Raw genomic sequence first — 18,519 nt, 5'->3', positions numbered from 1 at the left:
GGGTGGCTCCAGATACATCCTCCGAAAGGGGCCTAAGATTGTCACTTCCATAATATTAATAAACAATAAAATTTTGATCATTTGGTTTATAAACAGTAGGCCTAATATCCATTTCAGTAGGTAAGTCAGATTTTAGAAATAATAAATTTGGGAAAGAAGTGGGGAGTCATTCAGCATCACAAATTGCTATTTATCTAGGTAATACTTTTTATTTATGCATTTATTTGGTCATGTAAATGTGCTTAGACCTAATAAACATGTAGTTGGTGAAAATTAATGCATGACTCATAAGCAGAGTATGGAATGTAAGCATGTGCCATGAAACTGCAATTCTTTTATCCTGTATTTTCCATCATTTACACACCGGTTCTATTTAGAGGATAGTCCATTTTCACTTTTTTTTCATAGATTGGCCAAAATGGGAAGGATTGGATTCCACTCTCTTCCACGAAGAGTCAATGGGACTGGCTAAGATCAAAGTCTGAGGCTTTTTCCATCTATAATCAGGTATGCATTGAACTGAAAATCACTGTAATTCTGTGCATGCACCTTTAAAGTATTTGACTGATATGCATATTATGAATGTGGTCTTTTATTAGATTTTGAGCTCACAACCTTATCCTATAGTTTGAAATGCACCTATGATAATTAATTTGAGTTTTGTAATATACTAAAATAAAAAGGTGTTAATCAGCCATGAAAAAATTTCAGCTGGTCTTAGAAAAGTGTAATATTTGAAATCAGTGCAATCTTCATTGCTCAGTATGTACATCCAAAGATAACACAATTCATTTGTTACTCCATATTCATTATCACCAATTTTAGTACAATCAAATGTTTGTATATTGCATATTGGTGCACTTCTAATAATTTTTTTAATAACTTAGAAGTTGTTTTTCTTAACTGGAATTCTCTGCCTGTTATGGTTGGATTTTATAACACAATGGCAAATATGACCAGTCTTTGAAGTATTTTCAGATATTAGTTATATACAGGGATTCAGATACTTTGCATTCCATGTAGATTTTGCAATTGTGAAATGATCAACTTGTTTCCCACGATGTTCTAAATAGGTGCATAGAAGTATCAGGTTAGGAAATCAAATAATGAAAATTAAAGTTTGTTTCCTGCCTTGGTAGAATGCTTTATGCCAGTTTATAGTGTCATTACTGGTCACAGCAGAATAGCTGTTTAGATATTTCCGAGGAAGGCAGAGGACCTAGCTTTTGAATGAGAATATAACAGAAAAAGAGCAAGAAGTCCTTGAGATCCAGAAAATCTAAAACAAAAAGAACGTATGTTACCATTGGTAATGTCAGTTGCATTGTGTTAATGTCACTTTTAAACAGCAAGGCGGATTTTTAGACCATTTGAATAGCACAAAGGCCTTGCCTTTATCTACCCAATAAAGAAAGACACTTGAAGCAAGTACTGATGAACTTACCCATATGCCTTACCATTTTAATTAAGCGAGTGGATAATTGCTGTATTTTGCCTGTTTAGAAACAGCCTTTACATTAAAATACAGTAAGACCTGTTGTAACATACAGTTAATTTTACAAAAATGTAGATAGATAGAGTTCCTGTGAAAGTATAACTGGAATCCGTGAAAGTCAGTCTAATAGTAGCTTGGTAGTAGCTTGGGACAGCAAGTGTCAGTGTCAGTCTGGTGCCAAAACAAAGTGATATAAGGAAGTTGGTTTTCTTTTTTTAAACATGTAGTAGGGTGAAAAAATCAATTGATTAGTAGTTAATAACAGTCATTTAGTCATATTCAAGTTTTCAATTTAAAAATCAGATATTTTTAAAAGAGGTTGCAGGTATTATTTCTATGGTCTCTTAAAAGTACATCACAGGCCAGGTGTGGTGGCTCACGCCTGTAATCCCAGCATGTTGGGAGGCTGAGACTGGAGGACTGCTTGAGCCCTGGAGTTCAAGACCAGCCTGGGCAACATAGTGAGACCCTGTGTCTACAAAAAATAAAAAATAATTAGTCAGGCATAATGTCATGTGCCTGTAGTCCCAGCTACTCAGGAAGCTGAGGCACTTGAAGATAGCTTGAGCCCAGGGAAGTCAAGGCTGCAGTGAGCCATGCTTGCCCCACTGCACTCCAGCCTTGGTGACAGAGTGAGACTCTGTCTTTTAAAAAAAAGAAAAAAAGTACATCACTCTATTAGCCTTTACAAACGTTGAAGAATTGGATCTTTGAGGAGTTGGTTTTCTTACCCTAGAAACAGAATCAATAATATTTACTATGTTTTGTCAATGAATTTTTAAAGGTTTTAATTGATTTTTAAATTTTTTGTTTAAAAAGATATACTCCTTGCTGTACAATATGTACATTTCATTCTTTTTTGCAGCACCAATAACAAATTGAAACTCTGACATACCTTTTTGCCAACCTTAAACACCTCTTTGATGATGTGTTGTGTGCCATGTCAGAAGTCCACACAGGTCTGCTGCACAGGGGTTGCAGGTGTGTCCAAAGGCCAATGCCTTCAGCTCTCGGGGATGCCTGCTGACTCATTTACCTACTAACCTCAGTGTGCCTAAAATTTTTGTGATGTGAAAAACGATGAGGAAAATTACATTAACCATGTCTTTCTCCCAAAATGACAAAGAACCATGCGCTTCACCTAATAAAACATCAAAAGGTTTTACTATTTGAAGAATTAGTATTTGTTGGGAAGATGAATAATTTCTACTCTTGACTCAGGAATCCCTCAGAGTATGATGACACTGGTATAATGCATCACTTTGGGTGGCGCATTCAACTCTTTCAGGCCTCTAGTGTCTCTGCGTGAAGTACCTCTTCCACAGACTTGCTGGTTCACAAGGTGCCTAAAAGAGTTTACAGTTGCTTATCTCTGTTTTCCTATAATGCAGTCTGACTAGAGCTGACATGCACAAATCAAACTGATTGTTAAAGACTGAAATATTTGCTGAAACGTTTTTAGTCAGATTTATGTTCTCTCATCCTTTGTAAAAATTGAAGCTTAATAATGCCACTTTTTAGAGTCATGTTTTGATGCTTCATGAGAGTTCCTGAAATCACTACTGCTATGCCTAAGTAAAACATGTGTCAAGTGGAATTTCAGGGTATGTATGAACTGTTCATTCTGAGCAATGCATTTCTATGTATTTTGACAAATATAAAGAAACCTATGGGGTTTCTAATGTAATGATATTACATTAGACCAGCTGAATCCATTTTATTGGTTTCTTTTTTAATTCGAAAGCATCACATAGCAAATAAAATTTTTAAAAATTGAGTTTAGTTACAAACTAGTTGTTTCTTATTTTTTTTTCCAGTCCCTTTTTGCTTTCTTTTACGACCACATGAAACTTGAGAAGCCACCTAAAGCTATATCATTTAGTGGAGTTGGGCAGTTCCCAAGTGTCCAACAAGAAGGCCTGGTTTAGGCTGCGATGGCCACTGTCATTCCTGGTGATTTGTCAGAAGTAAGAGATACCCAGAAAGTCCCTTCAGGGAAACGTAAGCGTGGTGAAACCAAACCAAGAAAAAACTTTCCTTGCCAACTGTGTGACAAGGCCTTTAACAGTGTTGAGAAATTAAAGGTTCACTCCTACTCTCACACAGGAGAGAGGCCCTACAAGTGCATACAACAAGACTGCACCAAGGCCTTTGTTTCTAAGTACAAATTACAAAGGTATTAAACTCTATTTGTCTTTCAGATTATATTTTCTCTTATGTTGGCTGTTTGAAGCCATTGTAAACGTATGTATTTGTATACACATTTTTCAGCTAATTTGCAGAGAGGAAATGTTAAGTAGATTAGACATTGGTTAGTTTTTAGTATTCTGAATCACATACTTTTATGTGTTAGTGTCTTTGGACTTTTTAAAATAAAATGCTTAATGGATAGAATTTCCATTTGTAGAATGAAATTACAACAAGAAAAGGGTAAGGACGTTTACGTGAGTATATTCAGTCTTGCTCATTTGCTTTTGTAATGATAGCTGGAAACCAGCAAAAACTAAAGTGGCAACTTAAATGGCTCAAGTTTTGCAGTAATTAGGTATATTAACTATCCTTGTGGTATATATTAAGTTAAACAGTTTCCATTACTAAGGGAATTCTGTGTTAGCATAGTAGTTTAGCTTCCATTTGAAAAGTGAATACATGCCATTTTTGTCATGATAACTACTTATAGATTATATCTGTGTTTAAAGGCACATGGCTACTCATTCTCCTGAGAAAACCCACAAGTGTAATTATTGTGAGAAAATGTTTCACCGGAAAGATCATCTGAAGAATCACCTCCATACGCATGACCCTAACAAAGAGACGTTTAAGTGCGAAGAGTGTGGCAAGAACTACAATACCAAGCTTGGATTTAAACGTCACTTGGCCTTGCATGCCGCAACGAGTGGTGACCTCACCTGTAAGGTATGTTTGCAAACTTTTGAAAGCACGGGAGTGCTTCTGGAGCACCTTAAATCTCATGCAGGCAAGTCGTCTGGTGGGGTTAAAGAAAAAAAGCACCAGTGCGAACATTGTGATCGCCGGTTCTACACCCGAAAGGATGTCCGGAGACACATGGTGGTGCACACTGGAAGAAAGGACTTCCTCTGTCAGTATTGTGCACAGAGATTTGGGCGAAAGGATCACCTGACTCGACATATGAAGAAGAGTCACAATCAAGAGCTTCTGAAGGTCAAAACAGAACCAGTGGATTTCCTTGACCCATTTACCTGCAATGTGTCTGTGCCTATAAAAGACGAGCTCCTTCCGGTGATGTCCTTACCTTCCAGTGAACTGTTATCAAAGCCATTCACAAACACTTTGCAGTTAAACCTCTACAACACTCCATTTCAGTCCATGCAGAGCTCGGGATCTGCCCACCAAATGATCACAACTTTACCTTTGGGAATGACATGCCCAATAGATATGGACACTGTTCATCCCTCTCACCACCTTTCTTTCAAATATCCGTTCAGTTCTACCTCATATGCAATTTCTATTCCTGAAAAAGAACAGCCATTAAAGGGGGAAATTGAGAGTTACCTGATGGAGTTACAAAGTGGCGTGCCCTCTTCATCCCAAGATTCTCAAGCATCGTCATCATCTAAGCTAGGGTTGGATCCTCAGATTGGGTCCCTAGATGATGGTGCAGGGGACCTCTCCCTATCCAAAAGCTCTATCTCCATCAGTGACCCCCTAAACACACCAGCATTGGATTTTTCTCAGTTGTTTAATTTCATACCTTTAAATGGTCCTCCCTATAATCCTCTATCAGTGGGGAGCCTTGGAATGAGCTATTCCCAGGAAGAAGCACATTCTTCTGTTTCCCAGCTCCCCCCACAAACACAGGATCTTCAGGATCCTGCAAACACTATAGGGCTTGGGTCTCTGCACTCACTGTCAGCAGCTTTCACCAGCAGTTTAAGCACAAGTACCACCCTCCCACGTTTCCATCAAGCTTTTCAGTAGGATTCTGGGACATGGATTTATTACAGAAATGTATGTGTAGCCGTGCCCTAGATGACCATTTTTATTTTAGTGCCTACTTTAAAACAGTATAAAAATTTCTGCTTTTGTATAATACAAATTTTCATTAAGCCAGTATAAAATAGAAACTAGCTTTTAAAACGAGCTTTGGAACCATTTGTGTTCAGTTATGTTTACCTGGGTATTTTGTCCTGATTTACTGCCAATTGTCATATTTTAAGAGGTTGGTTTTGTTTTGTTTTTTTTTTCCATATAGGAAAGCCATTATTAGTAGTAAATCTTTATAAATCCCATTTTCAAATTACTTTTAGATCTTAAAATTTTCATTTTTGTCTAATAACAATGGCTCTACCTTTTGACATCTGGCTCATTAAAAGTTTAGCAATAGAATGTAAATTGTATAAAATGTTTTTGAATAACTAAAGGGTTTAAATTTTGTTACTAGCATCTAAATGGATTAATAATCAAGTACTTCAAATGAATTAAGAGTCCAGTTTGGGAAGATAACAGATGTTTGTTAGATACACCATAATTTCAGATCAGTATATTCTGAAGACTCGCTATTGTCTGGCTAAAATATTTGCCATCTTTATTATGAGCCTTTAAGAAAAATAAACCCTAAACACAAAGCATCAGTATTTATAGCGAAAAGAAACTCTTTGTTAGGTGACATGGCATTTCGTGCCACTTAATAGTTGGCCCTAAATTATTACACAGGATATTTTGTCATGTTTCATCCTTCTTAACATGCTACCTTTTCATTTAATAATAGTAATAATGTATGGCATTGGGGTCTTCAGAGTCAATACATAGGTAGATCTCTTTAGTCTTTTCCACCTTTCACATCCAAGGGGTGGGTCAAGTACAGCCAGCAATTTATTTTGATTGTTGGTCCATGGTTAGTCCATAATCTAGAGCCATTGTGGAACTGCAGCCATGAGGTGTGTTTATCCCAGAGTGGACTGACTCAGCCTCTGTGGGTGACAGACTTCTAAGCAGGAAGATAGATGTGAAGAACATGGTTACATTTGGGAACTTGGCTAGGGATCATGGCCCCTGTAGCCACAGTTAAAAACTGGACTTTTTAGAAGTGAAGTGAAAGCATATCGCTTATATCATTTCTTGTTGAATTTGATACATTTTTCTTTCCCTTAAGAACCAAAAGCAGAAAACAAAAACAACAGTCCTACCCCCATGTTATCTTTCTGATTCAATGTGAATCCATCTTTCCTTGCAATTTTTTGGATGGAGAATTTGAAGTTAAATGCATTAGAAAACTACCCGAGGAACTACCACAAAGTTTTAAGTGACTAGAAAATCCCACTTTGATGCTTCTCTGGGAAATGATAGGAGTGTTGCAAATAAGTTGAGTTTGTAGAGGGGAACAAAGTAAAGTAAAACAAGCCTATCTTAGTTAACATGAAAGTAACAATCGAGAATATATTATATTCACTGAATAATTATAGGCTTTTCCTCACCTTAGACAACCAACATAATCTTCTTAAAGGTCTAATTAATATATTTTTCTAAGGGTCAGTTGGGACATTAACCTAAGAAACATATCTATTAAGCACTTGTTAACACCTTATTTTGGGACCCTCTCCGTTGGGGACGGGGGCAAGGGTGGGAGGTTTTTAGAAGAGTATATATCTCTTTAAAAAAAAAAAAAAAGAAAGAAAAATATTTCTGAGCACTCATTAGCCCTATATGGAAACTTCTTTCCTTTTTGTAGGGCCAGTTATCACTGCAGATTGCAATGTTTACCAAGAATTTCTAAAAATGAGTGCAGATTACTGAATATAATACGTTATTTAAAATATTTGGGAGTAGTATAATTTGTGGAGAAATGTAAATTGTAATAATGTAAATGGGGGCTTCAATATATATATATAAAATACACACACACACACACACACATATCGCACTTCATAGAATCAAAGTTGCTCTCTGAAGGAGCTTTGGCTCCTGATATTTTATCATGCTCCTATATTTTTTTAATCCTAGGAGCAGTAGTTTTTATACTTATGTATTTAAATTTTATTATGAAAAATTACATTTATTAAAAAAGTGTGTTCCAAAGGCATTAAAATTATATATGTTAATAAGGAAGTACATTTTTAAATTTTTCAAACTGCTCCTAGCTTTTGGTTAGGAGAATATTTGTTCTGAAAGTAGGCTTTTCGCTCTGCTTCATTACTGCTTCCTTTAGTTTCTATGAAACAGATTGCTTACCTAAATCTTTAGTTGAATGATTAGTGTTCAATATTGCTTTAATCACCATATAAAAGGAAAAAAATTGGTGACAGAGCACAAATAGAAAACCTATTTTTAAATAGAAATCACAAATAGCAAGTATGGAAGCACTACTTTATTCTGTTTAAAATTTACTTAAGAAGGCATCAAATTAGTGAACTGAGACATTGGCCTTAGTAGGCTGTATTCACTGCTAATTTTAAAAAGGGAGTACCAGGATTTATTAAGTAAAGCATTTTGGAAATGGGGAATAGCGCCATATATGTGTGTATCTGTGTATATATATATATATAAATATATATATACACATACACACACACACACACTTAAATCTTGCCCTGCATGAAATTCAAATATATGGAGGCACATCTTTCAGGGCACCAGTGTTAAAATTGTGGAGTCTTAATTTTCATATGTACACCTCTTTGCCTGTTCCCGCCCCCACAGACTTGAAATAACACTTCAGAGTAAGAGGGAATTCAGCTAATTTGTTTTGAAAATTGACTGTAGTGGTCACTAAACCCTTTTTGAGAGAATTTCTATTAAAGATGAGGCAGACTCGCTTATTTGAATTGCACAACATTCTAATAAGGATGTAACACAGAATTGGCTTTTTTTTCCCCCTAGAAAAAGATTGTTTCAATGTCAACTAGATATGATTAAAAATAAGTATTGCCAATGCTGTTTTCATTCTCCAGTGGCCAGAATCATTATCCTTGAAATTTCTGGTAGTGCCTTAGCTTGGTTTAAAAAAAAAAAAAAAAAAAGGGATTAACATTAAATAAAAGTAGTTTAGAATTTGGACCTCAGACAAGATATTGAACCTCATTCAGTTTCACTTCCACATGTGTGTACAAATTAGGTCACCAAACAGAAGTGTGAGTGTGGAAGGATCTTGGCACTGTAAGCAATGCTATCCATTGATGTATACAAGTACCTTTATAGTTATCGATCACTGTTAAAACTTTCATTTTAAAATCCTATTACCAAGTTCAGTTTTTTAAAACTTCAGTTGTCCTGGCTGATTATGCATCACTCTGTGTGCAGCTTTTTTTTTTCATTTAGTGTTTCTTTCAAGCTGTGTATTTTTGCCTATTTGTTGCTTGTGCTTTATTTTTCTTAGTTATTTGTGGAATATAGTGATATATTGTGTTAATTTGGACAGTAGCGGTTTTTAAAAACCATATACTGACTGAAACATGAGCCAGAGCTGATTGCTTTATTAAGCTAATAATGAATGTTAAAGAGTACATATTTTCAGGATCGTTCATCTAGTGAGCAATACACATATTATAGGCCAATATTTTTTTAAAAAATAGAGCTTGGTCAACCTCTATACTACACATATTACAAGATATAGCACTTTCAAAATGAATCTAAACCTTTACAGAAACTTGCTTATAGGTTATGCCTTTTAAGACTTATTATAATTCATTTCAAGTGCCATTAGATGATATATATGTAGGCCTTTGATATATAATGCTTTGTGTACAAAAATGGTAGATGGTATTTTAAACAGGTACATTTTTACAGTGTTTTCTTATCAATTTGCTATATTGCACAGAATCAGTGTGTGTCTTTTCATAAGGTTTTACAATGGTTTATTTTTTTACAAGGTTTACGTGTCTCAAAGCACACTGTCTTCCCAGTACGTAAGTTGAAAAATACCAGTTCACCCAAGTTGCTTCTAGCCTACTGAGATCCATGTGACATTGGAGGAGATCTTTTCAATGTTTAGTATTCGTCATTAGCAATGGCTGGCTGTTAGTTCTGGTAAATGTGTGCCTAAGTTGAACTTGCCTTGTTTTTCTCACACTGTGTCAGCAGCCATGTCTACAACACACAGTCTGTTGTAATCACATAGATCTACATAAGTTGTGCAGTTTTGTGCTAAAAACCCATAGGGAGCTCCTTTGGGATCATAGAAAAGAAGATCATGTGACCAGCATTGGTGAAGGCACACTCAGATTGCACTTAGGCCCTTTCCATGATGTTGTCAACCCTCTGAGGATGGAAGGCAGTGTCTTTTTATGTTATCTAGCCTAGAAGTGACACAGAACTATTGCTAATGTATAAAACACTTCATTGTATAAGCTTCAGTGGTACAGATGAACCAGAATGAATGTTTATCTTCTCAGAAACACTCCTTCAATATTATGTTGGATCATGCTGCTAATGTAACTTGGGCTACAACTCTTCATGGTGCTACAAACTTCTCTGTCTCATTCAGTCGTATTTTTTTATCCATAGAAAAAGGACTACATTAGGTGTAAAAGTGTACAATATATTTTTATACTGTGACTTAATTTGTCATTAACAAACTTTTACACCACCACAATGTATTCATGTGCACTTGCAAAAGGAGATCTCGGACATGCAAATGTTACCAGAACAAACCCAGCTTTTGTCCACAAGGTGACTGTAACTCAGAATGGAAAGTGGGCTTTATAATAGGGTGTTGAGTGAAGAACATGCTGTATGTTACTAACAGCCCTTTGAATTTAACAAAAACTGGGAATCCATTAGGAAACGGATCGCATCATACCTGAACATAAGCTGGACTGCTGAAATTGTATTTTTAGCTAATGAAAAAGTATTTGGACTAGTACTCTAAAAATGTTCTAATGATAAAGTTTTGAGTCAAAATAGAAAAGAAAAAATCTGCATTCCAGGCCGAATTTTGTATATTTTTATTGCATTTAAAATTGCTATTCTGTAATATTGGGAAATCAAGTGGCTTATCATGTATATCATGTACTTAAAATGTATTCACAAACTACTGTTGTATTTGTATAAAATATAGACAAAGATCATATTTTTTGTGTGTGTATAAGCTCTGTAAAATAGCAATCACATTATGAAGCTGCAGTGATACTACATTTTAAACATTCACATCCAAAGAAGCAGGCTATTTATTGTCCATATACCGGATTTAAAATATTAATTTGCTGCTAATTAAACAATAGTACTGCAGCTTCTTGTGGCCTACAGTGTTATGTTTGCTGTAAGAATAAGATATGTGAATTCCACAAAATATATGAATAAAATTATAGAATGGCTTTAGATAATGTAGATCTTCCTGAAATTTTAATAGATGATACTTTTCTATTTGCTATCACATTTTTTCTTCAAATTATAAATATTTTCTCCTTTGATTAATATTCTAATAGCTGGCTCTAGGACAATATTGTTGAAATGAAATGTAAAAGCTAGGTTTTTGGTTTGTTTTAAAACTTTTGTATCTTTAGAGGAAGGATAGAAATTGTAAATAAAAAAAGTCAAAAGTTGATGCATCAAAACTTTAATCCAGGTGAGTTTAGAATTCAAAAAAGGATATTAGTTGCTTGTTTCTGTGAGATAAAATTGGCATTTAGCATTTATTTAACACTTATTGTTTGTCAGTACTAAAATTATTCTTTCAGAATATTTTTATGTGTTTTTCAGAATAATTTTTAGCTTTGGGCTGTTTGCCTAAAATTTTGCTGAAGAAAGCTCCCTTGACAATTTGTGTGGACCAAAATGGCTATCACACACACATTTCAGCTAAAACTCATCTGCTAAATGGTCAGCAACACAGCTTCTGAGACAGGTATTAATTCTAAAAATTTGGTTAATACCTTTCCAGGAACCAACTGTAAAAATAATTTGTTATGTATCTCATAGCACCTCTTTGAGTATAATAGGAAAAATTCTTCCCTTACCTTTTCCGACTTCCAGAGGGGTAAAGAAAATGAACATAATTCCAGTGTGGCAATTCCCGCCTCTTTTCACTTGTTTAATTTCTGCAAATTAATGCAATATTTCTATGTTCTTAGAATTAACACTAAATATGTTTTAAATTCATATGAAATAGTTCAAGGACTTCAAAGAAGGAAAATACTTGTGCTCTTTTGCCTTTTGCAGAATATGTCACTGCCATTCTTTCTTTTTTTTTTTTTTTTTTTTTTTTTTTTTTTTTTTTTTTTGAGACGGAGTCTCGCTGTGTCGCCCGGGCTGGAGTGCAGTGGCCGGATCTCTTGCAGAATATGTCACTGCCATTCTTTCTTTTTTTTTTTTTTTTTTTTTTTTTTTTTGAGACGGAGTCTCGCTGTGTCGCCCGGGCTGGAGTGCAGTGGCCGGATCTCAGCTCACTGCAAGCTCCGCCTCCGGGGTTTACGCCATTCTCCTGCCTCATCCTCCGGAGTAGCTGGGACTACAGGCGCCCGCCATCTCGCCCGGCTAGTTTTTTGTATTTTTTAGTAGAGACGGGGTTTCACCGTGTTAGCCAGGATGGTCTCGATCTCCTGACCTCGTGATCCACCCGTCTCGGCCTCCCAAAGTGCTGGGATTACAGGCTTGAGCCACCGCGCCCGGCCACTGCCATTCTTTCGAGGAGATAGTTTTACCTTAAAGGAAACGAAAATACTTTTCTCCCTGATACACTGTTAACAGCATAGCACATAAATTCCCAGGTTCTGTCTGCTTGAGAAAAGGAATGGGAAAAGAGCATGGTGCTTGATGGAGACTGTATCCATGAAGGAGTACACAGAGTATCTTCTTTACTGTAGTCTTTGGCTGCCATTATTGCAGATGAAAATGAACAATTTTTTTTTTATGTAAACAGGCTAACTTTGCTTTACTCAATAGATAGATACTTTAAATGTAAACCAATGTGTATTATAAATGCACAAGTGGAAAATTCTATAAATTTGAATCTTTTTTTTTTTTAAACAGGCAGATAGTCCATTTAAAATAACACCTCCATCAAGGTCTTAGGGTTTTGAGGGAATGAGAGTGGGAAGAGTAAAGGCCCCTCACATAAGGTTTTCTGCTTTATGGTATTATAATTTTTGGAAAGGTATTACTTCTGGTTTACTCTATTTGTCATTAGAGAACTTTAATAATTTATTGAGGCTCCTTTCAAAGTGTTGCTAGTGCAACTAGTAGTCTTACTGGAATAATGTTAGTAAACTGCTGTTTCAAAATAATTGATCTATTATTAGGATTCACACACACCTGATATTTTTAAGCAGGTTCCTGTAAACAGATTCTCATGACCTAGGAATGTTCATTGTGTAAGGAAGTTAATAACCCAAGCCATGATGCCCTGTTTAAAGATTTTTAAGTTTTGTCGGCTTTTCCCATCCCAGAATTAATGGTGATCAGTGGCTATAACAAATGTAAACCCTGTGTCTTGAAGACCATGTTGTCTAATAACTTCCAGCCAGTAAGTTCAACTCATCCCCAGCTTTCTCAGTTAAATTATTATTATTTTTTTTTTTTGCAGTGGTAAAGTGCTACTTTTGTATTTTGTCATAAATTCTTTTATATGATATGTCCATATTTATTCCTATATGCTAGCTTTATTGAGTCAGTCAGTGACCCTGAAATGTTCCTCCATCCTTAACAGCACCTGCCCATTTCCTCCTCTGCCTTTTTCCATCATTTTCATAAGCAGTTACTCACTGTTCCTTATACTGGAGCCTGTGCTTATCTGTCCCTTTGCCTCCAGTTGTCCACCATCCCTGGAATGCTGGATTTCTCCTCCTGCACAGGAATTCCACATGCCAAAATCTTACCCATTATCCATCCTCCACCCCTTTTTTAATTCTCTCTCTTCCACAAAGCCTTCTGGTCTCATTAACTGAACAGTAATTTATTTTCCCTCTGAACATATATTACAGTTGATAACAGAATAATATATTTTCTAGTACTTGAGGGCAAAACCCTATCCACATACATTGATTAGATCATCTCAATAATATTTTTTCTAGTACTTGAGGGCAAAGCCCTATCCACATACAGCTGATCAAATTGTCTCAGAATAATATATATATATATATATATATATATTTTTTTTTTTTTTTTTTTTTTTTTTTTTTTTTGAGACGGAGTCTCACTCTGTAGCCCAGGCTGGAGTGCAGTGGCCGGATCTCAGCTCACTGCAAGCTCTGCCTCCCGGGTTCACGCCAGAATAATATATTTTCTAGAACTTGAGGGTAAAACCCTATCCACATAGTTCCAAGCACAGGGCAGATAATCAAGTATTTGTTGGAAGAATGACAAACAGTGCTTCCCTGAAAGACTCAGCCATTTTAATACTTAGGAGACTTTTAAAAAACCTTTTCAAAATTTGACACTAGAAATTAATAAAATAATTTTGACATGGGGCATCTCTATTCTGTGGAAAAGTATATTTTATACTCTGAAGAGTGTATAGTTATCCTTAAACTTCCTTTTGTTCTGGTTTTCTGCATCAGCGTGAGGAGATGCTACACGTGTACTGTCTCTTCACAGGTACATCATCACTAAATGCGTTCCCTACAGTGAACCAAAACTAGGGAGCCATCGAAGATTCTAATCCTCCTTTGTACTTCAAAGGCTCGTTAAGCTCTGAATTAGACGGATAAAAAGAAAAAATACACAGGTCCCAGAGACCTACAATTTGAAAGAGAATGAGACAGACTTGAAACACTGAAAGAAGTCAGTGGAACCAGGTGTGGAAGTTGTCAACCAGGTGTTGAAGCAAAAGACGAGTTCTGACACAGTTCTGATACTTAAGGACTCAGAAAGCATACTTTGTATTTTTTTTAATTACAAATAACCTAGAGAAGCAAAAATCGAATCAATATGGACATCTCCAGAAAGCAGGAGATAAATGTGGTTATAAACAGGGAGTTACCAATAACTTGGTTAAATCTAAGTTATTGATAATTTGCTAGTGAATAAGTATTTTTGAAAGTGATTGATGCTAATGTAATATAAATGTTTTCAATGGCTATTTGATAATCATACAAGTGGCTAGGGTTGACATATCAAGTTCCTATCTCCCCCTCCCTCTCCCTGCTCTCCCCCGCACTCTCCCTGCTCTCTCCCCCACCCCACCCCCCACCCACCCCCACACATACACAAAGGAATAAAAGATCCCTGCTAACCCTTTGGAGACATACATGGAACCACAGAACAAGGTGTTATGGAGTTCGAGTTGGAAAATCCAGTTTGGGGAGCAATTTAAAGCAAAAGTAATACAGTATTTTTCTAGTGTCCATGCCAGTTATTTCATATTCTTATTACCTTTACTAAAACCTCCAAAAAATAATAATGGCGATAGGCATTGGTGTCTCATTCCTGAGGTTAACTGAAATGATTTTTTTTTTTTAATAAGATACTCTGATAGTTTGGGGACAATCCAAGCGTTTCTCCTGTAACATCGTTTCCTGAAGTACCTTTTCTTCTCTAAACACTGCACACAAAATAACGGGGCTTACCAGAGAAGAATGCCAGGACCTGCCCGGCGGGCGGACAGCGGGCCAGGGGCTCTGAGTCTGCAGCATCTGGACCCTCCTCCTTCGGGGGGGTTGGGCCGGGGCGCCCCGCTCAGGCGCGGAGCAAGGCGGTCTGGCGCCCCCACCGCAGTTCTCTGCGGTGTGCAGCTCGCCCTGCGTGGACGCTCCGGCCCAGGGGCAGCCTGTACCCACCAACCTTCTCCGCCATCCGGGGCACCGCTTCCTCGGGCGCGCGGGTCTCGGCCGCACCTGGCTGCGGGCTCCACGCCGAGGACGCGGAAGGTGCGGGGCCTGCGGCTCTGGGACAACCCAGACGGCCGAGATGTGCGACCTGGGGCGGCGTTGATGTGACGCCTGCATCCGGCCCCTCCTGTTAAGAAACCCCCTCCGAGCAGAACAGACGGTCGCCTTTATCACATGCAAGAATTACCAAGTTTGGCTGCCGACTTCTAGGAAATGCCTTTTCAGCATCTGTTGATGCGTCCATGTAGGTTTTTCTACTTTCATTTATTGGTGTTTTCATCTTTGTTGAAACAGGTTGGCATTCCGGGAGCTATCTGCTTGTTGTTGACACATTACTGGATTCTCTATGCTAATACTTTGTTTGAACTTTTGACTCCATATCAATATGTGAAATCGGCACCTAGTTTCCTTTTTGCTGAATTTATTAGCCTTTGGAACTCAAGTTATTCTGGCTTCAGAAAGACTGGTTGGGTAGGGAGGAGGGTGGAGGATGAGGTTCATTTTCTTGCCGTTTTGAAAGAACTTAACTATGGGAAATTCAGCCTGCTCTCTAAAAGGCGGATGGTGCTTGAGGCTCCCCTTCCTCTGGGCAGTTCCTCCTTCCCATCTTTACTCAGGCAATTGCTCACTTCAAATGCTCCTGTTGTTCTTGGATCCATCTGGGGACTTGGAATTGCCAGGAAATCACCCATTCCCTGCAGAATCTCACCTGTGCTGCCACAGGATTTGCATGCTGGGAGTCTTTCATCTCCACTGAGAGGAGACTCCCTTATGTCTGTAGCCGTTCTAGTCTGACTTCACCAAGCTGGCACTCAAAAAATCTCACTATTTGTGATGTGGTCACCCTTTGTTTGCTTTAATTTTGTGTGTGTGATAGTTTACTATTGGTTTTCAATTTTTCACCTAATCTAACAGTCTTTGTCTTTAATGAGTTTATTCAGTTCATTCATAGTTAAGACTGATTTTCTTCTCTTACTCTGTGCTTATTACTTTAAGGATGGTTTCTCTTTTTCGTTTACCTTATTTTTCTCAGTTTAATAGAGTCGTTAATCATTCCACTTCTTCCCCTTTTAACTTTGATGTTCCTTTGTATGTTTTTGTCTCTTTAATCACTACAGTCCCTTTTCCCCTGCTTTTTATTTTTTTGTTTTGTTTTGTTTTTGTGTTTTTGAGATGAAGTCTCCCTCTGTTGCCCAGGCTGGAGTGCGGTGGCGCGATCTCACTGCAACCTTCCCCTCCCGGGTTCAAGCAGTTCTCCTGTCTCAGCCTCCCAAGTAACTGGTATTACAGGTGAGAGCCATCATACCTGGCTAATTTTTTGTATTTTTAGTAGAGATGGGGTTTCGCCATGTTGGCCGGCTGGTCTCGAACTCCTGACCTCAGGTGATCAGTCCGCCTCTGCCTCCCAAAGTGCTGGGATTACAGGTGTGAGCCACCATGCCTGGCCTTCCCCTGCTTTTTAAGTCTTACCACACATGACTCTTGTTTTATTTGTAGATGAAAATACCAACTATTTTCCTCCATTGAGAACGCCCCATAACACACTAATTCTTCGCTATTCCTTTTCTCTACCCTGTTCTTCACAAATGGACCCATTTACCACCCCCACCTACACACACCCCCATGGCACTTCTCGGACAACCCCAATACTTTGCAAGCAAACTTTAGCGTTATTATTTTCCATAACTCTGGATGACCATCTATTTAAATGTATTCTGATGGTAGATTAAGTGCTATAATCTTTATTTGGTTCTTTATTACCGTTTGTCTTTCTCTACTGAGATTTCCTATGTGTTCATTCAGTGAGCACGTACTTTTATGTCATTCAGTATCATCTTCAAATCCTTTTCTGCTGATCCCAGCCATTGCTCCTTCTCAGGATCTTCCCACGGATCACCTTTTCTCTTGTCTATGGCTCACATGTTCCTGTTTGTTGTTGTTGTTGTTTTGTTTTGAGACGGAGTCTTGCTCCATCACCCAGGCTGGAGTGCAATGGTGCTATCTTGGCTCACTGCAACCTCTGCCTCCCAGGTTTAAGTGATTCTCCTGCCTCAGCCTCCTGAGTAGCTGCAATTACAGGTGCGTGCCACCACGCCCAGCTAATTTTTGTATTTTTAGTAGAGACGGGGTTTCAACATGTTGGCCAGGCTGGTCTTGAACTCCTGACCTCAGGTGATCCACCTGCCTGGGCCTCCCAAATTGCTTGGGATTACAGGCATGAGCCACCTCACCCAGCCTCTGATATAGAGATTCTTTTAGCCTAAATTTGGCCCCTTGGGGTCTGCCCATTGTATGGGTACAAGAGTCAGAAATGTGGGCAAAGTTTGTACACAGAATTTGCCTCCTGTTCTGAGTCTCTCTGTTTTCCAGGATTCCCACCTCCTCCTTTACTTTCCAGCTGCTGTTTTCCCTCCAAACTGTATTGTCTGATTTTTCAAGTCAATAAGACTACAAAGTTCTATCTGCGATTTAGTTGCCCTGGGAGTGTGTGATACACTTGGAAAATGAATTTTATTTGCCTTGGTTTATAATACTGCATCTGGAAAAGCTATGAAATCTGTTAATTCTCAGAAAAAGTTCCCAACTTTTATGGGTTTATGGTCTTTACATACAATAGAAACGAAGGATTATGTGTGTGTGTGTGTGTGTGTGTGTGTGTGTGTGTGTGTGTGTGTGTGTGTAATCTTTGCAGGTAGCAAAGATTCTGTGTGATGCCTAGGTCATACAAATCTATGATTAACTTTATAACAACTTTTCATACTGTCTTCCAAAATGACTGTACCAGTTTTTTTATTTCCATGAATAATGAGTGAGAATTTCTGTTGCCCCACATTTTTAAGCTATTTTGATATTGGTCTCAGGCGGTTTTAGCTAGTTGTTGTTTTAATTTACATTTCCCAATAACAAATGATGTTGAGAACCTTTATATTTTATTTTCCAACTTCATAAAACATTTTTAGCAAAATATCTGTTCAGATCCTTTGTCTATTTGGTATTGGATTAATTTTGTATTAGGTTGATTTTTTTGTCATTGAGTTTTAAGAATTCCTTATGCATTCTAGATATGAATGCTTTATCAGATAAATGATTTGCAAACATTTTCTCCCAGTCTGTTGCTGGTCTTTTCATTGTTTTAACAGTATCGAAAAAAGCAAAAGTTTTCCATTTTTGTAAAGTCCAATTTATATTTTTTTTTTCTTTTGTGGATTGGCTTTTGAAATTGTATCTAAAAATTTATAACCAAAACTAAGGTCATGAAGAAGATATTCTAGATGTTTTTCTGTA

General features: G+C 37.4%; 1 protein-coding gene and 2 long non-coding RNA genes across 11 annotated transcripts in view; 2 read left to right on the top strand and 1 right to left on the bottom strand.

The window, feature by feature from the left end:
• PLAG1 (PLAG1 zinc finger) overlaps window positions 1-10,538 on the top strand; it is a 50,838-nt gene extending 40,300 nt beyond the window's left edge. For 2 of the 7 annotated variants that reach the window (XM_005563346.5, XM_005563345.5), the window contains 3 exons: window positions 409-507; window positions 3,313-3,671; window positions 4,195-10,538. In XM_005563346.5, coding sequence (XP_005563403.1) covers window positions 3,430-3,671; window positions 4,195-5,455 — 1,503 coding nt within the window. In that variant the 5' untranslated portion in view covers window positions 409-507; window positions 3,313-3,429 and the 3' untranslated portion in view covers window positions 5,456-10,538. Of the gene's footprint in view, window positions 1-408; window positions 508-3,016; window positions 3,100-3,312; window positions 3,672-4,194 lie in introns of those variants that run through there. The other 5 variants (XM_045398282.3, XM_045398279.3, XM_065519246.2 and 2 more) reach the window with 4 other exon arrangements.
• The window catches only part of LOC135964736 (uncharacterized), a 31,558-nt gene extending 16,261 nt beyond the window's left edge, over window positions 1-15,297 (bottom strand). For all 3 annotated transcript variants that reach the window (XR_010577288.2, XR_010577287.2, XR_012416437.1), the window contains exon 1: window positions 14,974-15,297. This is a non-coding gene — a long non-coding RNA (uncharacterized lncRNA). The remainder of the gene's footprint in view (window positions 1-14,973) is intronic.
• Window positions 15,298-15,353: 56 nt separating this feature from the next.
• LOC135964737 (uncharacterized) overlaps window positions 15,354-18,519 on the top strand; it is a 28,657-nt gene continuing 25,491 nt past the window's right edge. Inside the window, exons 1-2 of the long non-coding RNA XR_010577289.2 lie at window positions 15,354-15,478; window positions 16,432-16,524. This is a non-coding gene — a long non-coding RNA (uncharacterized lncRNA). The remainder of the gene's footprint in view (window positions 15,479-16,431; window positions 16,525-18,519) is intronic.

This window comes from Macaca fascicularis, chromosome 8 (genome assembly GCF_037993035.2).
Source record: "Macaca fascicularis isolate 582-1 chromosome 8, T2T-MFA8v1.1".
NCBI classification, from domain to species: domain Eukaryota; kingdom Metazoa; phylum Chordata; class Mammalia; order Primates; family Cercopithecidae; genus Macaca; species Macaca fascicularis.
This window is presented reverse-complemented; position numbering and strand designations above follow the sequence as displayed.